This window comes from Micromys minutus (assembly GCF_963924665.1).
Source record: "Micromys minutus genome assembly, chromosome: 11".
Lineage (NCBI taxonomy): Eukaryota > Metazoa > Chordata > Mammalia > Rodentia > Muridae > Micromys > Micromys minutus.
The window spans coordinates 59,384,607-59,410,666 of record NC_137980.1 but is presented as its reverse complement, the minus strand read 5'-3'; the positions used below and the strand labels follow the sequence as shown (position 1 = coordinate 59,410,666).

The 26,060-nt window shown below is 44.8% G+C and overlaps 2 protein-coding genes across 9 annotated transcripts; both read right to left on the bottom strand.

The window, feature by feature from the left end:
- Positions 1–2,786: 2,786 nt before the first annotated feature.
- Positions 2,787–21,075, bottom strand: TPD52L2 (TPD52 like 2). Of its 8 annotated transcripts, none has more exons than XM_080925118.1 (9): positions 20,945–21,075; positions 18,513–18,658; positions 16,455–16,603; positions 15,552–15,611; positions 11,112–11,213; positions 8,799–8,825; positions 7,697–7,741; positions 6,461–6,509; positions 2,787–4,411 (listed from the first exon to the last, which is right to left on the bottom strand). In XM_080925118.1, exons 1-9 carry the CDS (start codon positions 20,961–20,963, stop codon positions 4,316–4,318), a joined length of 693 nt encoding a protein of 230 aa, XP_080781244.1. In that variant the 5' UTR covers positions 20,964–21,075; the 3' UTR covers positions 2,787–4,315. The 8 variants fall into 8 exon arrangements, with proteins under 8 accessions (XP_080781244.1, XP_080781245.1, XP_080781246.1 ...); XM_080925119.1 differs by having other exon boundaries at positions 7,697–7,738; XM_080925120.1 differs by lacking the exon at positions 8,799–8,825 and having other exon boundaries at positions 7,697–7,738.
- Positions 21,076–23,279: 2,204 nt separating this feature from the next.
- Positions 23,280–24,704, bottom strand: ABHD16B (abhydrolase domain containing 16B; the record flags this gene model as incomplete). Its single annotated transcript, XM_080924952.1, has 1 exon — positions 23,280–24,704. The coding sequence occupies one exon, from the start codon at positions 24,702–24,704 to the stop codon at positions 23,280–23,282; it is 1,425 nt and encodes a 474-aa protein (XP_080781078.1).
- Positions 24,705–26,060: the final 1,356 nt, after the last annotated feature.

Genomic DNA, 26,060 nt, shown 5'->3' with positions numbered 1-26,060 from the left:
TAACCAATTATGCTCTTCCCTAGGAAAGATTATTTCTCCAGCTCTCAGAATTCCTTAGTTACCTGTATTTCATAATCTATGATTGAGGCTTTGTGGGCTCTCTCCCTTACACAATGTTTGGCTGATTTTGTCCTTGTTCAGGTCATAGTTAGGCAGCCATATTGGTTAGATGATACTTCATGGATGTAGTTTCTCTGACATTTCTAGGAGATAAATCTTAGAGCAAACTTCCTGGTCCTCTAGTTGTTGCAGTTTTTCCTTCCCTTCTTCCACAATGATCTCTTGAGTCTTAAGTGCAGGATTTGTAGTTCTATCAGTGGGGACTGGGCTCCACAACTCTGTATTTTGATCAGTTTGAGTTTTCTGTAATGACCTTCACCTGTTGGAAAAAGGTTTCCTTGATGAAGAGAACTACACTATACTATATATATATACTATATATATATATCTATATATACTATAGATATAAGGATAAATATTTAGGATGTAATTAGGGATTGATTATGCTGGTTTAGCCAAGTGATCCATGACTTCACTAACCCCAGATAGTTGCCTAAGTTTCCAGGATGAGGCATGATTTCTCCCTCTTATTGAGCAGGTCTTAAGAACTGTTGGTTAACCAACAGGGTATATGTGCCACTAATGCTGACCTTCAAGTCAGCTTTCAAAAACAAAGCAGATAACACTTAAGGCATCCCATAATACATTTAGTAAATACCAATCTTTTCCAACAGGGTCTTCTCCCTTCATCTTGTACCTTTCTGCAGGCTAACTGAATTTGAATTGGCACATGTCTAGACTGTCAGCAGCAGATGGCTCAAGAAACTTAGTTTAAAAAAAAGAAAGAAAAGAAACTTAATAAGGTATACACCATCAAGCAAGTAGCAAAAAAGCCCCAACAAGCAGAAAGGCCAAGTTATCTATTGACTCAAGTCGGACAACCAGGTATAGTGATGCATGCCTGTCATCCTAGCAGAGACAGAAGGCTCTGAGTCTAAGGTAAGAGCTATATAATGAATGATATATAGTGTAGCCTTTGAGAGAAAACATGAGTGAAAAGATCCCACTGCTGGAAAAGGTAATGGAATTGATCTGGAACCAACTGAAGACAGAAGCCATGAGGCTGTCTGTGTTGGGAACTGCAAAAATAAATCAGGCCTTAAGTGAATCCCTAAAGATCTAAGATTTTTTATAGTCTTCAAATTCATAAGTTTTACGTATTAAAATGTTTATAATAATGTCATTTATAATGAAAATGGCCAAGAGGTGGTAGCACACAATTTATTCTCAGCACTTGGGAGGCTGAGGCAGGTGGATCTCTGAGTTCAAGCCCAGCCTGATCTACAGAGCAAGTTCCAGGACAGCCATGGAATATGTCTCAAAACAAACAAACAAAAAAGGAGAAAGAGAAAGCTTGTAAGTGAAAATGGAAAACTGCTTAACTGTATTAATAGGCACATTCAAATGAAATATAGCCATTAAACTACACACACACACACCCACACACACACAACTATAGGGATAGAATGGCTATAAAACACACACACAGTGCTTGTGATAGCTCTCTACAGTAAACTCTGCAAAAACATGATTTTTTTTAAAGCATTACAAATGTTCACAAATTAGCAAGCAAACTTATCTTTTTATTTATAGACAGGGTTTCTCTCTTCATAGACCAGAATGACCTCAAACTCACAAACACCCACCTGCCTCTGCCTCCACAGTGCTGGGATTGAAGTGTATGCCTCTATGCCAAGCTAGTATACCAAACTTAAAGACTGTGTGACAGGAATTCTGGAAGTAGTCACAAACTGTAGGGGGTTTTCAGGTTTGCCTTTGATGCTAAGTGCTTTATCTTATCCCTTTATCTGAATTAGACACACTCCACCATCCTCAATCTGGGTCTTCAGATACTGTTGCCCTTCCCTAGTACAAACCCCTCAAACATGCCCTGGTTCTACCCATTCAACTTGCTCCAGCATACAGTACTTTCAGAGACCTTCATCATACCTCATTTTATGAGAGCCAGAGTTGCTAAGAGGAACACATCTTCCTTACGGAGTGCAGTCCTGAGGACTGGGTACATAAACACAGCCATGCACCCACAAAACCCCACAGGAAACCTCTTATCCACTGATCATGTGTAGTATCTGCTTAATGACTGGAGCATATTGGACTGCCTTCCAGTATCACCTAGGGCAGATATTAAATTTCCAGCCCAATCTAGTTGCAGACCTGTGGTCTAGGCTTGCCCAACACGAGAGCCACTCCCCATCCTAACCACACCACTTTGCCCTTTTGATCTGGCCCACAATGCCAACTTACCCTGTTCACTGAGCACTTAAGGGTCTTCAATTACTCATCATCATTTCACACAGCCCCTCATCTGCAGAATAAGAGCCTGCCTCCTAAGGATTGCTATACCATGAAGTCTTCTCTCAGTGGGACATAAGATGCTGGCCTTCCTAATGCCCTCTTCTGCCAGGTGAGCTCCCAGCACATCCTCACAGCAAAAGCTAGCAAAGCTAGATGTTCACCAGGACAAAAAGGCCCCTTCAGTGGAGCCAATCTTAATAATGGACTGTAAGCCCCTAAACTGCATGCCTGGTATACATCCTTGGTCTTATCCAGAGATGCAGCTTCTACACAATACCCTCCTTTTATATGTACATTAAAGACTTGTAATTTATACATGCTGTCTCCGGCTTGCCCCGTTCAAAGCAGGAATCATGTGCATTTACTCTGATCTTGTCATTATCCTAAAAGACAGACCAAACAAATGGGTGTGGATTTTCCTTCAAAGGAATGCTTTATTGACAAGTTGCCCGCTAATATTTGTAGGAAGATACATCAGTGACCTGCACTCCTGTAATGTGCTCCCTCACACAGCTATTCTTCTTAACCTTGGAAAAGAAGACACCAATAATGTGTTCTTCCTCAGCTCCCCAATTACTTGCTGTTCCTTGCTATGTGTGGTACAGTATTCTAAGGGTGATAAAAGAAGCCAGGGTACTTCACACTGTATCAAACCAGAAACTAAAATGGACAAATTCTACCTCACCCTAGGAGTGCAGAGATGTGCACATAACAGATAAAGTCTTCGCCCTGCTAAGAGCCATTAAGGCACAGTGCTGCCCCTCTCTCCATTATGACTCTCAACACACAGAGTCCTGGTGTTGAGAGGTTGCAGAATGTGGCAATTGGAGGCAGGAGGAAGGAACTTAGAAAACTTTGTAGCTCCTGAGAAAAGATGACAGCAGAGTTCTGGCTGAACCAAAACCACATCCCCTACCTGACCTGCAAGGTTGGTTCTGCTCTTCAGCTATTCTCCATGTAATGAACAGACAGGCAGAAGCTATGCAGCACAGCCCTGCCCACTGTCAGTTAAACAACACTGTACAGGGCACATCCCATTCAAATGCTAAAGGCTTTCATCTTCTCTCAGCACAAGAGCCCTGTGGGTCAGAGTGGAAAGCTATTGGAAAATGCCACTCCTTAAAGAGAACCAAGTTTTGCACACCAGGAGAAAGTATTAGAGAAATGTAATAACTGGTACTGGCAGAGTATGAGATGGGCCAGAATAAAATTCTACATAGTATCATAACCCATTAAATAACCTTCATTATATAGACATATATAAAAAGACTATAAACAAAGCATAAGGCAATGTAAGGCTTAAGTTTCAGCTTGAATTCAAAGAAATAATATTCAACAATGAGGCTAAAGCTGTTTGGCCTCACCTTTTTTTTTTTTTCTATTTAATTTTTGAAAAGTCAATCACATTTTAAAAATAGTAAATCTGCTTCTGCTAAAGCCAGGTTGTTAGTGTAGGTTGCTTATATTACCTTTCTAGGGTCTCAGAAAATAGAGAACTCTTTCATTCCTCAATCTGTATGAAACCTGTGTCCATGCAATATTACCTAGGGGAGTGTTTTCCTTCTGAGCTAGGGGAGGTCAGAAAGAAAATATTGTTCACTTAATACCCAACACTTCTTCCCTCAACATTCTGGTGAGACCTTCAACAGGAGCATGGGCTCCTGTTCAGTACTCAAGCCCCTCCACCCTGTCCACTTCCTGTGGCCCTGGAAAGGATGGCACAGCGATCTGCTTCATCTATGAACTTTAGTGTAAAACATTTATGTACAAGACTGTTCTCTAATTCATGCCAAGGCAGCCACATTTGCATGAACATGGGTATGACTGTCTTCAAAACCAGCTCTTCACTGTCCCTGGCTGGTTGCTCTGTCATGCAGAGTTGCAGCTGTGATGATGAGGGTGTGCTTCTGTATTCCGTGGCTGGCAAGCTATGACAGGCTTAGAAAGGCGCATGATCCGGCAATGTCTGGTCACCACTTCCAGGTGAGGAAGGGAGGTTATCGCTGCCATTCTCTCTGCCACCCACAACCTTAGACTATAGAAAAAACAGAGAAAGTAAATCAATCTAAGACACAACAGAAACAGAATAGGTCCAGGGCCATGCTCAACTCTGTGCAGGTCTATGCATCATGAACAATAGTCAGCAATGGAATAAAATGAGTCAATGACACAGAACAGTCTGGATGGGTTCTCTAAGAATTACACATTTTGTTGAGAAAAGCACTCATAATGTGTGGTTCTACCAGAGTGATAATATTTTGTATATTAAAAAACATGTTTCTGAGGGGAGAAGACTGTAGAGATAACTTACTGTTCAAGAGCACCTGTTGCTCTTGGAAAGGATCTAGGTTCAGTTCCCAACATCTACACAATGGCTCACAATTGTTCTTAACTCCAGTTCCAGTGGTTTTTTTTTTTTTTTTTTGGACCTCCAGAGGACCAGACATACACATAGTGCACATACATATGTGCAGGCAAAACACAAAGAAAAAAAAAAAGGATAGGGTATATTATATACCTCTGGCTGTCCTGAACTCTCTATGTAGACCAGACTGGCCTAGAATTCACAAAGACCTGCCCATCTCTGCCTCCCATCTAGGATTAAACATTCTGCTTATGTGTGCATGGTTATATGTAGAGACAATCTCTCATAAACAAAAAACACCAGTTAGTAAAAAAGCCTATCACCAATGAACCAGGGCAGGAGAAATATGAAGTGGGATAGTGGTAGGAAGAGAGATTCTGGGAAAAACTAAGTGGTGCAAAAAGATTCACTTAGGAGAGGAACATAAGAAGACAAGGAGAGGGCTGGAGAGATGGCTCAGAGGTTAAGAGCACTGACTGCTCTCCTAGAGGTTCAAATCCCAGCAACCACATGATGGCTCACAACCATCTGTAATGAGATCTGATGCTCTCTTCTGGTGTGTCTGAAGACAGATACAGTGCATGCATATAAAAAAAAAAAAAAAGAAGAAGAAGACAAGGAGAGGAGACCAACCATGTAGCTGAACTAGGGTTCGAATAAAAGGGATAATGAGTTAAGAGCAAGTCAGAGACAAGCCAAAGTTTATGGCCTAGGCATTAATTAAAAGTAGTTAGACTCAGAATCATCATTCCAGGAACAAGGGCTGGGAGGAAAAACTTGGATTTATTTTTTTTTCAATTGTATAAATGCACGTGGAGACAAAAGGCTGACATTACATACTTTCCTTAATCATCCTTTCCATTATTTCTAAAAGCAGTTTATCTTACTAAACCTAGCTCTGTGGCATGGCTAGTCAGCTTGCTCTGGAGATGCCCTGCCTCCCTGTCTCCAACTCCAGAACACTGTGTGACTGTAGGCAGGATACCACACCTACTTGGGTTTTTCAGGCTAGGGATCTAGATTCCAGTCTTTGGACAATCAAGAATGCTTAGCAGGAAAAGGTTCTTGCCACCAAGCCTGACTACCCAAGTTTGATCCCTAAGATTCACATGGTAAAAGGAGAGACAAGTTTCTTCTCACCTCCACACGTGTGCCATGGCATGTATACACACTCTCCCCCAAATAAATTTTAAAAGAGATAGAACTGAATTTGAGTTTTGACTCTTATGCTGCAAGTGTTTTATTCACTGAGTTATCCCTACAACCCAAAAAACATTCTTGAAAGGACAAGACTACAGAGATAAAGACTAGATTAGAGGCGGGCATGACTGCCAAGGGGCACTGGTGAATAAGCATGCTGTCTAGCCGGGTGTGGTGGCACAACCTACAACCCTAGCACTCAAGCAAGTGAACTCAGTTAAAGGTGAGTCTGGTCCACATAATGAATCCCAGCCAGGGCTGCTACACATTGAGTTAATTTCTCAAAAATAAAAAATTAAGAACAAACAAACAAACAAAAAAAACCCAAACAAAAACATGCTGGTTTTTTGTCCAAAGACTTCACCCAAGTTCAGTTAGATGCCATTACTAGAGGACAACATGGGAGTGACTGTTCTCTACAGGAGGTCCAGTAGTAACTGGGTCCTCAATAATAAAGACATTGATTCAGTAGATCACACACCCATGCTTCAAGAAAACATACAGTTCAGGGATTGTTACCTTTATGGTCCCTACTCGGTCTTCAAATGACTTGAAGGTTGCAGAGTTCCTTTAAAGAGAGGAAGGAGAAGTTAGTCACTTTTCTCAAGGGCTAGGAGTATGTCCAGCTCCTAAACTCATTATAAAAATGTAATATAACAAAAAGGAGTATAATGGCCCTGCAGACTGAACACAGGATCTCATTTTGGGGTGCTTTCTTGGGTGGGTCTAGATGACATTTAAGAGTACCACAAACCCCTGACTACAATGTGTAGGATGCTTGCTGTAATCTAAGTAGACGGCCCTGATTAAGTTCAAATGCAGCTTGTTGAGGGCATTAGCACTGAAAAAAATAAGACACACTTGGTAGTCCCACTTCCAAAGTAAGAATGTGGTTCCTCAACATCACAAATTACTCAAGCAAGTTCCTACATTTTAGGAAATCACTGGAGTCAACATACCTAGAGTATAAGTGAGCATCACCAAAAAACCACCTTGATTATATTATCTCCTCTGGGTTTCTTGGTGTTGGGATCATGCAAAGTCTTAGAACCTTTCAAGTGTATCTTCAGATAAACCACATAAAAACCACATGCTAGGTAGTGAGCATCTTTAATCCTAGCATTCAGAAGGCAGAGGCAGGCAAATCTCTGAGTTTGAGACCAGCCTGATCTACAGAGCAAGTTCCAGGACTACACAGAGAAACCCTATCTTGAAAAATAAAAAGTTTAAAAAATTAAAATAAAAAAAGGAAATCAGACATTTTCGGAATAGAAGAGGGTAGGAAAACAGGACAAAGAAGACACTCGCACAATAAGACTCCCCAATGGTCTACCAAACTTTGCTGAGGCATTAGGCCTGACCAAAGATGTGAGAAACGGTAGACCACACTAGAGATGTTCCTGCTGGGCTCTGAGAATGAGGTCTCCAGAGATTCATCTGTGGAGGGACCAGGTGCATATGCCAGTCCCTCTACCCAACCTTCCTGACACCACAGGCATCCAGAGTTAGAGCTTGCAAAGTTAAGTAAGAGCTGGAGGTTCATAGAATGGTTCCCTCTAGAGGCCCCAAAAGAAGTTTCCTTCCCACAAGCTCTTCCTTACTAGCCTACACACAGTTGTTAGCTAAGAGATTGGTTAGCTACCAGAAAATGAAGACATACAGATTGGGGGATATAGAGATACAAGGTCTGACTTGTATTGCTGCCCACCCCAACACTGAGACATTGCTAAACCAATAGAAATACGCATACATTACCTCATGACAGGCATACTTATCGAGTGGCGGATGGAGTAGCTGCTGCTTGGAAGCATGATGAAAGCAGAGAAGGAAGCAAGAATTAGCCCATCTTGCCAGATCAGCTCACACTTGCCAGTTTAGCTCAAATATACACCAATTTTTCAGTGAGAAGCAGCAGCACTATCAGTGAGCTATTGACCCTTTCTGCACAATGCCCTTTCTCCCAGCTCCATGGTTTCCAATGACGCCATTGCTGAGCAGTGTGGCACTGACAAAGAACAATTGGAAAACTGAAGCTTGTGGTGCACACCTTTAGTCCCACTACTGGGGAGGCAGAGGCAGGCAGATGTCTGAATTTGAGTCTAGCCTGGTCTACAAGATAAGTTCTAGGCCAACCAGAAATACATAGTGAGACTCTCAACTTAAAGCAAAAAAACAAACAACAAAACAGAGAAAAATGTATGAAGACCTAGGCCTAGGGTTTTGGAAATTTTTGGTTCACAGTCTTCAGGTGCCTATAGCAAACTGAAATAATGTTTTGGCAAAAGTGTAACACACAGGGTAAGTTAAATAAAAATATTTAAAGTCACATATTGCTCTGGTTTGGCTTCAGACCTCCCAGTGTCTACTACTAAGATGTGGCAATACTGCATGTGTCAGCATCAAGACCCCTGGTAAGGAGTATCTAAGAGCTCTCAAATAATAAATCAGATACAACTCAGTCTGGGCCATAAGACTGCTTCTCACAAGCAAGGAAACATGGTCTGCACATAAGATTGAAAACATGAGGGACAAGGTTGATATTTCCTCCTATGTGAAAATGCTTATTTTCTGGCATAAACTTAGACATGGATTTGCCACATCAGGTTAGGTCAGTCCCTTATTGCCCCAGGAACATGCAATCCAATCAGGCCCAGATGAGGCACTCAAGTGTACAGTCATACAGATCATACCTTGTGAGCAAGCAGCTGCCTGCTGAATACTTTCTTGAGGGAAAGGGTACATCTGCTGTACTGGCTTACCTACGTTTACCCAACAAAGCCTCCTACAGGCCTACCAGAGTCCTCCCTGACCTAATACAGAGAGATGTGTCCATAGGTCAGGTCCAAGGTCACCTTACCTAAAGGATTGTGAGAACGGATGAGCCCTGCAAGATAGCAGCAGGAGGAAAGAAGAAAGAGCATTATTGAGCAAGGGAGGCCAATGCCAATTTCCCCCAACAGAAACCCTAGGTCCCTCTGCTCAAATTCCAAAAGGTTACGAGGGGCTAGTGGGTGAAAAGGCACTCTGTGAATGCTTCTTTAGTGCTCAAACTTATAGGAACAGCAAAATACATAGCCCCACCCCACCCCCAACTCCACAAAAGGCTGATAAAAAAGCATACAAAAACAACCATGTGGTTCACGGCATGTCACATGTACAATAATACATGCTATTTCAAGTTAAAGGAAAGAAAGCAAAAAGAGATCTAAAGAAAATACCTGAGACATAAGTGACCTAGTGAGCAGAGACTTGAGACATGATGCAGTGAGCCAGCCAGGCTGGGCCAACACTTCATGTCACACAATCTCAAACATACTTAGAGCTATGCACTAAGGTTATAGGCTGTATTACACAGACACCAACCCAGAACATGCATGTCCAAGGACAGCTGCTAGCATGAAACAACAAAGCAACTCCTCCACAGAACAATCAGGTCCTCCACCTCTAAATTCCTGAGTGGCTTTAAGCAGAGGCTACTCTCAACACAGAAGAAACCACTGAAAAACACTCTCCACTCTGTAGGTTTAAGTATGGTCACAAAGCCTACTTCCCTCTTCCCTCTCCCCATCCCAAGTGTATCAGAGGCTCCTAGAGCTCCAGTGGCTCCAGGACTGGTCCACCATAGACAGAACCATCTATCTATCCCTAAACTTGTGCTATTAGCTTCCTGAGCCTAACAGGCATTCTCAAGAACTAGGCATGCTCATCCATGAGCCTGATGAACCTGGGCCCCAGAAATCACTGTAATTATTTGTGAGAAGATTCAGCTCTTCTGTGGACAGAGACATCAGAGTTTAATACAAACACCAACAGATATACCCTCCTCCCTAGGGGATGATACATAGAGTAAACAGGAAGCAACCTTCCAACTGGAGAGATCCAGGCAGTTCATCTGACCTTATTCTGGAAGCCCTGACACTGTACCTGGCCCACACTGTCAGAGCAGTGAAATCGAGCCTTCCAGAGACCCTGCTAACTGCCTGCCATAATCCCAAGACTACATACTGTAGGGATCAATGGAAAATCTCAGTTCTCCGAGGGAAAAAATGCAAACAATTTCTTCTCCAAATGGAGGAGAAGAAATTAATTGTGTCTTGTGCTTCCAAAGAAAGGCAGGCCATATAAAAAAAAGTTCAAGAAGACTGAACAGGGGCTGGAGAAATGGCTCAGTGGTTAAGAGCACTGACTGCTTTTCAGAGGTCCTGAGTTCAATTCTCAGCAACCACATGGTGGCTCCCAAGCATCTGTAATGGGATATGATGCCCTCTTCTCCTGCGTCAGAAGACAGCTACAGTGTACTCATGTACGTTAAATAAATAATTTAAACAACAACAAGAAGATTGAACATGCTGGGCATGGCAGCCAATACTCAGTACTCAATTCCATACTCAAGCAATAGAGGAAGGTGCGTGTCAACACCGAAGCTGTAATCTGTCAGGTTTCTACCCAGAATGCTCTGAACAGACTAAAAAAAGGAGTAAAAGCTGGGTGTAGTACCTCAGAAAGCTGAAGCCACAGGATTACCACAAGTTTAAAACTTGCTTGGACTCCAGAATAAGGCATTATCTCAAAAAGGCCACACCTTTAACCCCAGCACTCAGGAGGCAGAGGCAAGCAGATCTTTGTGAGCTCGAGAGCAGCCTGGTCTACAGAGGAAGTTCCAAAAAGACCACAAAAACAAAAATGCAAACACACACACACACACACACACACACACACACACACACACACAGAGAGAGAGAGAGAGAGAGAGAGAGAGAGAAAAAATGAATACCTGAAATGAGCAAGCAGCCCAATTTTCAGAAATAATAGAATGGGTAGTTCCTGGGAGCTAGCCAGGACACTAGTGATATAACCAGCAACTACCTACCAACAAACACACTGCTTTATACTCATGAAGCTCCATGCTGATCCTAGAGACAACAAGGGCCCAACCTAATGTGCAGCCTATCCCATCATGATTCCAACTCCGAAGCTACATCACTGCTTTGTAAAAAAGTTTCAGGGAAAAGTGACCTTTCTTTCCTTGATGAATAAAGGGCCAAAGGCAGACAAGCAGGAATAGGAGGAATTCCCACAAAATATACAAGTATATTGGTTCAGGTTGTCAAAGGTGTCCCTGGGCTGTGGGTCTGAATCCTTGACTTGAAGCAGGTTTCCAAGTGCTTACCTCATGTCTCCAAGCTTCCGGCTGATGGCAGAGCCCATGGTAGACAGGGCAGCTGATGTTTTCTGTCCTGCCTGTGAAAGAGTTTCTTGAGTCTTCTTGTAGCTAGGAAAAAGACACACCATTTAGACTAAACAGCAAGGGTTGCAACAGTCCGTCATCAGAAAAAAACCCCAAAGTGTGTAGAGAGCAACCAAAGAAAGCGCAGGGAGGAGTCTGGCAAGTAGTAAACACTTGTTAGCTGATGCAAGCGTGTTCCCTCAGCCCTACACTACTAGCCTACATCAGTCCCTCAACTTCCAGTTCATCTAAACATAACCTGAGACTTACCACTCTCCTGTTTTCTTTCGATACTTCTGACCGCTTGCCAAAACCTGCCAATTACAGAGAAAACAGACCACAGACATGCTGGTCTGGTGTTACACTTGAGCAAGCAATACTGGAGTAGCAAAGACCAAAAACCCTGAGACAAGAAAGCACAAACTCAAGTGCATCCATCCAGGAGGGACATCTCCAATGCGGATTAGTGCCTGTATAGTACCTTCTTAACACTAACAAGTCCTTTGATTTAACACACTCTCTACACAATATCCTTCCAAAACACGAACATCTCTTTCCCATGCTTAATCCACAATGCATGTGCAGCCTTAGACCTCAGCAAAGACCACCAGTCCCATCAACAACTGCTGACAGACACACCTATTCTAGGTTCTTCTAAGACTGTGGTTCTCTTTAACCACAGATCCTCGTGTGGTGGATGACTCCCAACCATAAGATTATTTTCATTGCTATTTCATGACTGAAATTTTGCTACTGTTATAAATTATAATGTAACTTTCTGATATGCATCATTTGATCCCCAATGGGACTGTGAGAACCCCTATTCTAAGTCTAGTTCTTAAAAGGAGCTGTCTAGGTCAGCACAGCACAGTGCTTCCTAGCTATTAACTGTCTGTTTTGGCTTACTGTTTTGCAGCTATCACCTTGTGAGCTTAGCTTCTCCATTCACATATATACACACCACACCAAATATGGCTCCATAACCTTAACACCAATGGGTTATCCCACCCATCATAAAAAACTTGCTTCCTTGTTGGTTCTGCTACCACAAAAAGACACAACAGTCTCAAAAATTATGAAGACCACAACCAAATAACCAAGTTTCTCATTCAAAACCTTTAGGTCATAGATCCTCAGTGGATGGAATTGGAGTACTTGAAATTGAGTCAAAGGTAGCCAGATCATCATGAGGCTGCTTAGCATCACCATGGTAAGCTAAGTAACTTCTCTCCAGCATACCTAATAAAGCTTGAAGTGATCCAACTGTAATCAGCTTTCCAGTCCTTTCCCATCCCTACTTCCTACAGGGCGGTCTGGTAAGAACATCTGTCAGTCCACGGTTAAAGGCAGATCTAATGATCCACAAGGCCCTTCAGCCTCCTCCTGACCCTGCCCAAGCCACATAACACTTTCCTACCAAAGCCAGGAAAAAGAGATTCCTGTAAGAAGCACACTTCACTGAAAACCTTTTTCCCCCTTAAGTGTTTCCTTAAAACACCAAGTTCAAGGTAACTGAGGACAGTTGCATTTAGTTGCAGAAATATAAATTTAGGATAACTAATACCTTAGAAAGGGAGGAGGGGGAGAACAGAAAAAAGGGGAGAGAGAGGGAGAGACATGCTCTAATCAGTCAGTCATGGTAGCACATTCCTATAACCCCAGCGCTGGGAAGGCTAAAGTAGGAGGATAAAAAGTCTAAAGCCAAACTAAAGCACTGAAAGACCTTATTTCAAAAAAAAAAAGAAAGAAAGAAAGAAAGAAAAGAAAACAAAAGAAAAAAAAAAGAAAAAGAAAGGGAAGAAAGAGAGAGAGGAAGGGAGGTCATAAGTCACTGTCACCCAGGTTGACAGACTCCATAGATTCCAATGCTGCAAGGCCCACTGTGACATACTCCTTAGAAACCTGGGAATCACTACATGACACTAATGGAGAAGCTAAGTTCACAAGGTGATTGCTGGAAGCCAGCAAGCAGAGAGACAGCCTGCCAGGGAGCACTGTGCTGTGCTGCCCAAAGACTTAATACTTGATAGAACAGCGGTTGTAACCATAAGATCATGACTCCTTTGGGGTCCTAACGACCCTTTCACGGGGGTCAAATATCAGATATTGTAATTCATAATAGTAGCAAAATTACAGCCATGAAGTAGCAATGAACTGTGTTGAAGAGTGGCAGCATTAGAAAGGTTGAGAACCACTGTCTTAGACGAACCTAGAGCAGGCAGTGTCTGTCAGCAGTTGTGGATGTGCTTTCCCCTCACTTTCTTCCTTTCGAGGCTGACCTCACTTCCTTAGGCTTACCAAAGGATACACCTTCCTGTTCTTAGTAACAATTATAATACCCGCACCTAGGCAACCTTGTTAAGCTGCAAAGCTACAAGCAGAGGCTTCTCTATCATTTTACCCTAATTGTGCTGCTACCTGTAGCTCAAATAACTCAAAGTGAAACATGAACCAACAAGCAAGTACATAATTCGTATGGTATCCTCAGCACTGTTGTTTCTAGTTATCACTGCCTATAAAAAACTCAAGATTTCAAAACCCACAGAACCAGAGGCTCCTTTATACACAAATGGCTATCTAAGGCAGCGTGCTCTCCACAGCACTCCAGCTATGTGAGCACAGCACAACTTCTCCAGGGCTATGCACAGAGGGGCAGACATTTATACCTAATGAGGCCTACATTGTTCCAGCCCTCCAGCATGCTACTGGCTGAAAGGAATCTATAAACTCATGGGTCAAGAAGGCCAAGAAGTTCGTACATATGGCATTCCTCTGTGAAAGTTCTGGACAGAGTGACTCCTGCCAGCAATGCCATCTCCTGAATTCTGACCAAAATATTCTGGCACCAACCAGGCAGAGGAATTAGAGCGAGTAGCATCATTAGTCCTGTCCCAATGCCCTGGGATCTCAGTGCCTCAGTTAGGAATCACTGCTAACAGCTCTTCCCCCAAAAGTTGGGACAAAACCCCAGAAAAGGCCTCTGCCAGAGGAAGTGACTAGAATAGGGTATAAGCTACACTTCCACACAAAGTCATAGATTTCTCTGGGAGATATCAGGATACTGTGTATTTTAACTAAACTCTTTGAGAAACTATTCAAGATGGCACAGACAGCTCTATACCAGGTGATTTCTCAAACACAATGAATAAACATTTTCCCAAGACTATCTTCACATTGAATCTGCACTAGCAAAGGACTTCTCCCTTAAGGTTTATAATAACTGTTACAGTAACTTTTCTTCACATGTGTAAAAGTATGTCTCTGTATTTTCAATTGCTAATTCTGTACCTAGAAGAGACCTGATTCCTGACAGAATTTTGGCACTGTCATTTCTATGGCCCATCACCAGCTTGTCTATTTTGTAAATATTCATCCCTCCTCACCTGCCTAAAGGCAATCTAATGATGTATCAGAGATTGTCTTGCTGCTGATTGGTTGCAGTAAAAGAGCTGATGACCAATATCTGTGAAGGAAATAGGGGACAGACCTTCCGGGCAGAGAGTAAAGCAGGGAGCCAAGAACAGACACAGAGGGGAACAGACATCCGGCAGGACCAGAGAGGTATAGAGCTAGCCACGTGGAGTTCATAGGCTAGGATAACTGGGTTAAATTAGATGAGCGAGCTGGGAGACTGCCCCAGTGAAAGGTCTAAGTTTTAAACTATATGGAAGACTCTGTCGTTATTTATCCTGCTGGCAGGTCCAAGAAAGTTCCCTAAAAGTAACCATGTACCATGTCAGCATTTCCTAAGGAGAGACTATTCTGTGGCAGTCAAATCCTGCCAGAAACATGTCCATGGTCTGATTAAATCATCATCAACCTCATAAATGACAAAAATATTATAATCTGACTAGTACACAGGTAAATAACAGGCTATTAACTAAACTAAGGATCCCAAAACAACATGTCACTAAACTATAGCTTTGACAGACATACAAGACTGTCTACAAGTAATTAATGCTCTACTGATATTTTATGTGGTTGACAGTGTGGCACCTCCAGACCACAGGACTTCATGAACCCATAAATGTGCTGCCACTAGCTCCACCACAATTCAAGAACCTCTCATACCCCAACAGCTAGAACTGAATCTAAGGGTAGAAGACAGAAAGAGAACAAGTACAAACTGGTCAGACAGCACCAACCACCATGCTGCTGCTAAGGTGCACAAAGACATTGCTAACACTGATAATTTCAAGCATGGCCTGTTGACTGAGTGGATCTCTAACTATTGTGTCCTTAAAGTATACTTTTACTTCTACTTGGGAAGAGAATGATAGCCAGCAAGCACCGAAGGCAGGTTGTGCCCAGGACGCAGTTTCCCTGCACCAGGAAGACAGAGAAGAGTGAGGAAGGACACTGACGGCGTGGACGGGCACTCACAGATCAGACTGCGTCACTTTCTCATTCCACTCTCCAAGTTTCTCAGACGTTTTCACATAGCTAGAAACAGAAAGTCTGTGGTGAATATGTGGAGCGATTTCAGCCAAGCTTCAGGCTGCAGTCTCCAGAGAAGACAGAGACACCGTCTGGCAATACTACTGCTCTGCAGCCCACCTAGACAGTCCAGAGCCACAGCCACACCGTATAGGCCCAGGGCTACCTAGGACTTTACAGGACAAAGATTACCATGCCCTTTCCCAAACAGGACATAGGAGCACCTGGTCTTTCGATAGTAGAAGGCTCCTGAGAACAGCACAGACCATGGCTCCTGCATGCTCTGATAGTTACCAAGAAAGTGGACTTAAACTCCCAAACACCCTAATACAGAAGTAAGGAATTTCTACAGGTTAAAAAAAAATGTGATTTGATCTTTGCTTCTGTGATAAAAGACTTCTAGAGATATCTTCCAAAGGAATGCTGTATCAGAGGAGAAATACAGACATAAACATGGCAAACTAACCAAATTCTGACAACTCAGTCACATGTGAGCCTGGTACCACTTCTACACATACAGAAAAGTTACTCTAAGGACTTCATTGATGCTCTGACTAATTCTGACCCAGGGGATACACTTTCTTCTTGTCACTGTCTACTTGGACTCCTGGCTAAGTCCATCTACCTTTCAAAAACATGCAGATTCTCTCCATGAATAAACACAGGCACTGTACCTAGAAACTCAAGTCTTCTGGTTACCTATTTCCAGAAGTCTCATTCAACACTGACTGTTGTAAAGCATCTCGTTCCCAGCACTCCTACACCCCCCCACACACATAAAAAGAGGCACAACCCAAGCAAACACTTTCTTAGCCAAGAGAGCGTCCCCACCATGGGACTGGTACCTACGCAGTAGAGACCTGCACGTCATGCCAGCTCCTAGACAGGTTCTGCTTCAGCTCCCCTAATGTGGAGAGGCCCAGCCTCCGTTTCAGCTCACCACAGTGCCTCTCTTTGGCTGCCAGCACCTGGCGCAGAGTGACAATTTCTTCTTCCACCTATAAAAGAAGCAGGGCTAGGGATATAGCTTAGTTGGTAGAGTGCTTGTTTTGCACACATAAAGCCATGGGTTAGACATCTACCACCACTAAAAATAAAAGTGCAGTTGACACAAAAGGCTATGACCAATAAACACCTTCCACCATGCTAAAATGACACTTTCTCTGAAGTTTTCACTTAGAGAAACAGTTTGGCTAGGTGGTGGTTGCACATGTGTTTAATTCACTTGTGAGCGAGGCCAGCCTGATCTACAGAGCTAGTTCCAGAACAGCCAGGACTGTACAGAGAAACCCTGTCTTGAAAAACAAAGCAAAATTGTTTGTCTTAAAACTAACACCAACATGGACTGGATGGTTAACCAAGATAGCTCAGTGGTTAAGAGCACTGGCTGCTCTTCCAGAGGTCCTGAGTTCAATTCCCAGAAACCGCATGGTGGCTCACAACCATCTGTAATGGGATCCAATGTCCTCTTCTGGTGTGTCTGAGGACAGCTACAGTGTACTCACATACATTAAATTAAGAAAAAAAAAAAAATAGCACCAACAATGGCAGCTGCTCTGCTTTTATCTGGCATCAGCACTTCAACCTCCGAAGAACTCTACCCCATCCTAGACAGTAGTTCTTTAGGACTGTCAACCACTTCTCCATCCTGCCTAAGGACCACTGAGTGAGCCAACCCTATCAGAGCTCTTCCATGAGACTGGACATGAATGATAGGACATAAGTCTTTTTCCAGCTGGATGTAGGCCTGGCTTAAACACAGCATATAAAACTGCTAGCAGTGTGGACTCACAGGGGAATCCCCTATACAGTGAAAATGAAGCAGAACTGACGGCTGGACAGAAACCTAGGTGAGGAAAAAAGCATTTCTAATGGCAATTATGGTGTTCCAGAGGTCAGCTCCAAGCTTTGGTAATAGCCAATTACTCAAACCAAAGAAATTTCCATTTGCTCTTACAGCAGATTGAGATTAAGAGAAAGATTCTTTTTCTCTCTTTCTTTCTGCTTTCTATTTATTTATTTATTATTTATTTATTCATTCATTTAAGACGGGGTTTCTGTGTACGTAGCCTTAGCTGTCCTATAACTCAGCCTGTAGACCAAGCTAATTTAGAAAATTAGCTCAAAGATCCACCCACCTCTGCCTGCAAGTGCTGGGAAAAAAAGATGTGCACCACCACCCAGCTTTTTGGTGTTTGCCTGTATGTCTAAGTGAAGGCGTTAGAAGCCCTGAACAGGAGTTAGTGATGGGTGTGAGCTGCTATTTGGGTGCTAGGAATCGAATCTGAGTCCTCTAGAAGATCAGCCAGTGCTGGTAACCATCTCTCCCAGCCCTAAGAAAGATTCTTCATAATAACAACCCAAACTCTTTAAAGAAAAGTGACTTACAGTCATCCTATAGTCCCAGATATTTAAAAGAACTACTTGACCCCACATGAGGGTAAGACACCTTATCAAAAAGACAATAAAAAGGAAACAAAACTAAACATGGTGGCAGTTGCTGTACTCCCAGCACCTGTAAGATAGAGGCTGGAGGATTATGAGTTAGAGCCAACCTAAAATAAATTAAACTAAAAAGATCCAGTGGACAGATTCATGGTATCTTAAAAATGATGTTCAAGTGTTAATACCAGCAGACAGCACATTACTATCTATGTAGACATCCTCTTCGTGCAGCACCTAGTGTTTCCAGATAGAGGTGGTGAGATGAGATCAGGCCCAACCACCCGCAACAGGTGACTCAGTCTACTCCTTACAAATAGGCACATACAAACAGGTAGCCCAGTAGACACAGAAAGCAAGTAGCAGCCCAGCAACATCTCTGTCACAGCATGAGCTGTGTTCTACTCTCTGTATAACCCAAAAGGACTCATGATCATCTCAGGACAGAAAATAAAACCATGGTACCTTAGCAAGCTCAGCCCGAAGCTCTTCTTCCTCCACCTCTGTCAGGCCTTCTCCAGCTGGAGTCCGGTGGACCACACCTGGGTCAACAGGGACATCAGTCATAAAATCAGACAGCACACCTTTGTTAGGAGAATTCAGGTTGATATCTGCCAGAGACAAAAATGAAGTAAAAAAGTGTCAGGTAAGTTGTTACTCTACCAGGAAAGCAACAAGAATGGAAGGAGTTGGGTAGCCAGGGAGGGCAGGAGAGCATGGAGACTCGATACCTCTAGAAGCCTACGATGACGTTCTGCACACTGGATGGAGAACAGCTATTTCTTGGGCATGTGAAATGCAAACCCAGTATCACCTTGTGCTGCTAAAGTAAAAGAAATACTAGCTAAGGCAGCCAAACCTTAGGTTCTGTTTCACTTGTGAAAATACTATCTTCTACAGTAAGGAAACCCTGCTTTAAAACTAGTAGCCAAAGGGGCTGGAGAGATGGCTTAGCAGAGGCCATAGAAGAATGTTGTTTTTACTGGATTCTTTAGCCTGCTTTTTGCTACCATCAGAACCACTTGCAGAGGGGTAGCAGTGAGCTAGGCCTTCCCACATCAATCAAGAAAATGTCTACGGGCCACTCCTAAGGAGGTATTTTCTCAATTAAGATTCCTTCTTCCCAAAGGGTAGTGATGGTGTATGCCTTTAATCCAACACTTGGGAAACAGAGGCAAGTGGTCTACAGCGCTAGTTCCAGGCCAACCAAGAATATACCAAGAAACCCTATCTGGAAAAACAAAAAAATTAACTAATAAATTAAAATTCTTTCTTCCTACATGGCTCTAATTTGTTTCAAGTTGACATAAAAACTAACCAGCACACAGAATAACTACATTTTATGTGAACCTGGCTGGAAGATAAGCTCTCCTTAAAATCTGGGGATGATGCCAGTGGTTTCAAATGCATCCTCTCCCTCTTCCCCTTTCTCCTTCCCTTTTTACTGAAATGCCAGGCTAGAACCACAGCCTCACACATAATAGGGAAAGGCCTTTTTCACTGTTGTATAATAGTTCCTCTGAGGTTGAAACACTCCATCCAGCAAGGAAAGACAAACAATTCAAAATGGCTTCAGGAAATTCCCAAAACTAACTAGATTCACTATGCTCCTCCCAGCCAGAGTCAACAAAAAAAGCTGAGAGTCCCTCACAAGGTGAAACTCAGCTGGGCTCTCAGAAGAGAAAGGTTGTTGCAAAGCCAAGCTTTGAGACCAGAACAGCTGCCCAGAAGAAGCAGATACCAGGCCGGCTGCTTGGAAGAGGTAAACCTCTTTATAACTGAGGCTCCTAGTCTGGACACTGTCCAACCTGTTGAGCTGCCTGCAGGCTCTGTATTATGTTCACGGTTCTGAGCTTTATGAACTATCACCCACATCAGGGTGGGCTTTGCCGTTGTGGCTGTCTTTGGGTCATTTCTACTCCTGTAAGTAACCCCAACAAAACACACTGGTTAACCGAAGTGGACTCTGGTGGTATCTGTACCTCTGGTTTGTTCTGAGTTCCCTATCTGGGGTGAGTAGACATGTGTGTTGCATCTCCCAGGAAACATTCTGTCACACAACAATGACTGAGCCACATCCTTAGTAGTGTGATTCCAGGGACCAGAATCTACTGCTTAGAGATAAAATAAAAGTCGATAGCCTTCTGAATTTGCAAATGCCCTTCAAAGTAGAAAAAATCCAGAATGTATAAAACCCCAGAAATTCTAATATTTAGTGTTGGTGCAGGCCAAACAGTAGGAAAGCGTTTTGAACCTTGCCAGTGTAGTTAAGTAAGCACCCGATTTGTAACACCTTCTCAAGATTTTAATCTCCAGAGCCGGAGTCACACTTCTCCGTAACAACCTCATACTGGTCTCAGGTGTCCGTTTTGGCAAATAGATCCGGAGTTCTGGGTGTGCCCCTGACTCACTCAACCCTTCTCCCATGAGACAACCTTTAAGTAGGCTACAGTGGCGTTACCACCCAAGAGGCACTTCTCTAAACACAAGGATGGTTGCACCGCCCCTTCCCTGTAAGGAGCCGCCCACAATGTCTCCGCTGGCGCCCAGTGCCAGATGTGGTATTCCTTACGGCCCAGCGGAAGATAAAGAGCTGCAGAGCCAGCAAGATTCGGAGAGAGGGTGAAGCGCATAAGGAGAAATGTCTGGAGTTACGAAACTCTAGGAACTGAGAGGGGGCCGAGGAACGCCGCTTCACAGTGCTCCCAAGGGAAGCCGAGGTGCTATGGCAAGGCAGAAGCACACACAGCAAAACCACCAGGAGCCTCGAGGTCAAGGGCCTGTTGGCCGAAGAGAAACCGTGGATTGGTCTGGCAGAGGCTGAGGGAGACCGGCGGGCCGAGTCGCGAATCCCGGAGGGCGGGAATGCGGCACAGCCCCTGCCCAACTGCGGGTACCTTGGCTAGCGGAGTCCATGTTCAGGCGACAGCTGGGTGAAGCTGGCGTCGGTGCTGGGATGGCAGGTAGTACAGGAGCCCAGTCCCGAGAACTGCAAGCTGGCAGCTTCGTACACACGAGCCCGTGGAACTGTAGGGCCGCAGTCGTTTACGTAATCAGCGACGCGCCGCCTTCCTTCCGCTCAGGTTCGTACTCCGCCTTCTTCCCGCCCTCGGTGAAGTAGTGTCCAATGAGAACGTCCTCTGGCCCCACCGAAGACTAATCTTTCAATTTGATAGGTTAGACTACAGCGAAGCAGGAAGCCAAGTCAGGTTCCACAGTAAGATTCCAGGGTAAAGAGGGCAGATCAGCTGAATAGAAGCTCGATGGTTCAGATTGTGTTACACTTCGCTGACTTCCCACCTTAACCTGGGCTGCCCACAAGACCTTCGACCTTGCTCCTCACGGGTCAAACTCAGGCCCTTGCACTCCCCAATCTCCAGTCAACCTCTCCCCAACCCCTGTAAATTCTTTTGGTTTTTGAGGCAGATTGCTTGCAGCAAAGGACGACCTTGAATTTACTAAGTTCCTCCTGCGTCCACCTAAGTGCTAGGATTAAAGGAGTAAGCCATCACAGCTGATTTATGTCGTATTGGGAATCGAGAATTCAGAACTCGGTGCTGAGCAAGCACTGTACCAATTAACTTGCTTTTGCAGCCTCTTTATGGAGACTTTTTATTGTCTAGAGTGTGCACTAAAAACGGAGAGCGCGATTCGCCCCCTTGCCCTGCAGGTGCCGCTCTCCAGCTGGATTCCTACACTAGTAAGCCAGCTGTTTTGCTGTTGCTGGGCAGCTTGCATTCTGGTACTGGAAGAGTTCACACAGCGCCGAACATCTCAGAGGCCTGTTGGACCCTCCCAATAACTGAAGCCCAGCCCGGTGTAAGCACCCCAGTGTTTTCTCACTTTTCACAGCAACAGGCGAGCTAGTACTGGCGATGGAAGCAGGAAAAAAAAAAAAAAAAAAAAAAAAAAAAACCACAGAAAGTGAAGGAAGATATACTGCCCACTCTCCCAGACACCAAGATCCCCAGCCGGGCCAGCTTTTCAGTAGAGATGTAAGGGCAGGAACAGTTGTGGGGAGTTAGAAAGTGTACAAATGCCCAAATGCATGAGTTTACAGATGAGCATACTGAGGTTAACATAATTTTCCAAAGATCACTCAAGATCTTTGAGGTTCTTATAGCTTTAATGTGTCAATGCCGACAGAACAAGAGTCTCCCTGACTCCAAATGATGGAGTCATGACCACTGGGCAACTCTGCTAAAAACAAACCTTACAATCTCTTTTGGCCCTTAATTTTTTTTTTCTGGAAGAAAAAAAAACCCTTAAATGATATTGCCCTTCTTTCAGAATTATTCCACCTACAAGGATGAATGTCCCTTTCCAACTAGGCCCCAGTGAATACTAGTTCCTGGAAGCTTCCCACTACCTGTCCCTTCTCGGCTCTTCTCCCTACAGGTGTCTTCTTGCACAGGACTGGGTGCTTCACTAACTGTGACGGTATCCTGTTCAAGGCTGTCTTCTCCATTTACCATCTTGCTTAACCCAACCTGGTCAGCCCCTGTCCAGAGGACTGAAAATGACAAGAACAATATTCCCTTCTTCATGTAGTGAGTGACCACAGGGCACTATAGTGAGCTGAACACCGGTCATTTGGTTTGCATTCTTGAGCCATGAACAAAGCCCAGACCTAGCCCAGGGCTGGTCCAAGATGACACCCACTAACAAGTGGGTGACATTAACACCCAGTAACAATTCAGGATCTCTAGGACCCAGGCCACCCTGCACCCTGTTAACATAAGTCTGCAGCCGCTCTGTAAATCCCCCCTCCGTAGAATACAGAATAAGAAGGGGGTACTGTGCAGCAGCAGCTGCTGAGACCCTACAGTGCCAGGAGCCTCCTTTCACAGGGAACTACTTGAATCTTTAGCTGCTGTCCTCTTTTCTGGAGCTACCCTGTAGCCCAAGCCATGTGAAAGGCACTTCCCTGTGACCCCACAGCCTCCCATGGTCTCCCATGATCAAACACCACACATTACCATAAATTGGATCAGGTTCATCTTTACATTGCCTTTGAGAATTAGGCACAGACATTCAGATGTTTGCAAGGCAGAGAAAGAATAGAAGCAGGAAAAAAACAGAAAGAAAGTGAAGGAAGATATACTGCCCACTCTCCCAGACACCAAGATCTCCAGCAGGGCCAGCTTTTCTGTGGAGATGTAAGGAGAGGAACAGTTGTGGGGAGCTAGAAAGTGCACAAATGCTCAAATGCATGAATCACATAAACTGTGGCTACAGTCTCCAGGGCAATTGGAAGTCCTCAGGCTCCAGTGGACTGCAGTGAGTTGTCTCCAGGTTCTTGAGGTGCTTACGTGCCAAGAACAGTGCAAGCTGTCGGCGCCGCCGAGCACTCAGACCTTGGCCCACGAACCAGGGGAAGGAAGGTCCGTGTGGCCCCCAGGCCTCAGAATCATCCAACTCCTTCTGGCAGCCCTCATGATAAGAACGAAGTGTTGCCAAGCACCACTCGTCATTAACACGGTAGCGTGCATATAAAGCAGTTTCTTGAGCCAAGTTGCTGGCACGTAGCCAGCGAGTTACCACTGAGCGGCCTTCACGGGCCATCACAGAGGGATATCTGTGTTGCAGAAGGCGCAACAGCAGCTCATTGCCACGGTTACCTTCCACATCGCCCTCCACTTGGCAAGATGGCAACGTGGGTATATGGCTCGAGGTGCTGACAACATCATCTTGTGTACGTCTTAGCAAGAGTACTGGGCCTGGGTAGCAGCAGAGTTGCTCAGCAACATTGAGATTGAAGTGCTCCCGTACCGTGCGTACTACCAGTCCCTTCCAACTCTGGGGCATGACTTTCAGCGCTAGTGGCACAAGATCATCAAAGGTGGCATCCAGCACTAGTGCACCCAGTTCTGGGTAAGTCATGGTGGCCCAAGTTGCTGTGAAGCCTCCTATAGACCAGCCATAAACCACCACGTTTGCTGGCGGGAACTGCAGACAGTGAAGCGCGTATTTGACCACCACATCCATTGCATTTGCATCTTGTTTCGGGAAAGGTGCACCTGTGCTGGCCCCAAAGCCAGGGTGGTTCCAGCCTAGCACTGAGTATCCAGCCTCCAGAGGTGCAGACAGGCAGCCCATCTCGTAGAAACCAGCATTCCCTTCACAGCATATAACCAGGCACAGGCCACGGCCATGGCTTCCGGGATGCTGCCGGCGATCCATGAACATGGTGTCAATCTCATTGCCATCGCAGGCCACCAACTTGGCACGCCGCCCACGGTATTGGTCCACTAGTCGCTCCTGACCCTGCTGCAGTAGAGGCAGTAGTGCGCGCGTCATCAAGAACATAGAACCGGGGTACACAAGCCAGCGGCCCAGTGAGTGGGCCAGTGCATAGCTAGCAAGCTGGCTGGGCAGCTCCCGGATCTGCTGGAGGAGGCACTGCACTTGGCTCCGAGCTCCACGCGGAGGCCTTGTGAATGAGTCCCCGCCCAGCGCTGCATCGTGTAGCAGCCACACACCTGCGGCAGCTGCAGCACAGGTCAGTGCATGGTGACTGCTATTACCAGTGCCTGGGGCACGCAGGTCATCCCAGCGGAAGTCCACCGGCCAGCTGCGGAAGTTGTAACTGTAGTTTGCTGTCAAGTAGATCTTGAACACGTGCACTAGTGCCTTCACAAAGCAGACGACACACATGGGCACTGAAGCTCTGCACTGTTCCCTGCTAGCATCAAGGCCTGAAGGCCCAGTCTTGGTCGTGGAATGACAGCAGGAGATGCAGGCCTGGCCCAGCCGGTGGCTGCGGAGGCAGGGGCCACCCCACAGCATTCTGGTGGCATGCCTCCTTTTGGTAGGCCCCAATGGCCTTTGTGACCTATGCCTTCCAGGGTCAAGAGAAAGCTGTGTGGCTCTCAGTTTTGTGAGTCATTGTTGCTGGGAGAAGTGATGCTAGGACGACAGGCTCACAAAGGGCTCTAAGGCCTGGTATGTCTCTAGTTCTGTCCCATCGCCCAGGAAAGTGCCGTAGGTCCTCACAGCAGCTTCCTGCCTTGTTTCCAGCACCTAGAGCAGCTCCCACTTCCTCCACTGAAGATAGGCCACCAAAGAGGCCAGAAATAAATAACCTTGACTACTTATTGGGGAAGAAAAGGGATTTCCCACACCAGGGCTAGACTTGTAGTGGGTAACACTTTCTTATCCCCTCCTTGGACTTTGGGGTTCATTGGTTTACATTTCCCAGAAAACATCTAGGTTAGAACTGAGCTGTTGTTTGGAGTAAAGAGGTGTATTTGCTCATAGCCTGACTTATATAGCCCTATACTTACCTTCTCCAAGAAGATGTGGTAGGCTAGGAACATCTTTCCTTACCTCTACACACACACACACACACACACCTTTTCTGAATTATTTTTCACTGGTCCAACAACAGCAGTCACCTCCAAGTGGGTCCTACCTAGCTTTAGTTCCTCTTTTTTCAGTCCCGAGTTGATCGTTGCTCTCTCCCACTTGAACCAACACACAAACTCTACCTTCCTCTTTTTAGAGTGTTCTAGTGGGTGGGTTCCCCTTTTTCTTTGGCACTGAATATGGCCAACCTACCTGAGGGTCGAGCAGTACTTGGGAACTAATTGAGCAGTGGTCCAAACCTGAAACAAATTTTAAAAGCAATGAAATGCAGTCAGATCCCCTGAGTCCATGGTCTGGGCAGACCTCAGGCTTTTAGGTAAGGTGGTTTCCAGACTCTAGTAACCAGCCTCTGCTTTCCTGTTCTACTTTCCAGTTAAGGAACTGACTGTCTCAAGCAGATCCATGGCTTTGGACTCAGCTGAGGAATGCTGCTGTTCATAGAGAACAGGGGAGAAGGACTATAGTTGTGGTTTGAATAGGTATAGCCCACCCCAGACTGGTGTTGGAATGCCTAGCCCATGGGATTGGCACTATTAGGAGGCATGGCCTTGTTGGAGTAGGTGTGACCTTGTTGGAGAAAGTGTGTCACTGTGGGAACAAGCTTTGAGGTCATATGTTCAAGCTGTGCCAGTGTGGCACACTGTC

Coding starts and splice junctions, on each gene's coding strand:
- TPD52L2 (XM_080925118.1), bottom strand. Junction 11,214..15,551: donor AAAGTGACGCAGTCTGATCT/GTGAGTGCCCGT, acceptor TCTTTTTCCTAG/CTACAAGAAGACTCAAGAAA. Junction 6,510..7,696: donor ATAAGTATGCCTGTCATGAG/GTAATGTATGCG, acceptor CTCTCTTTAAAG/GAACTCTGCAACCTTCAAGT.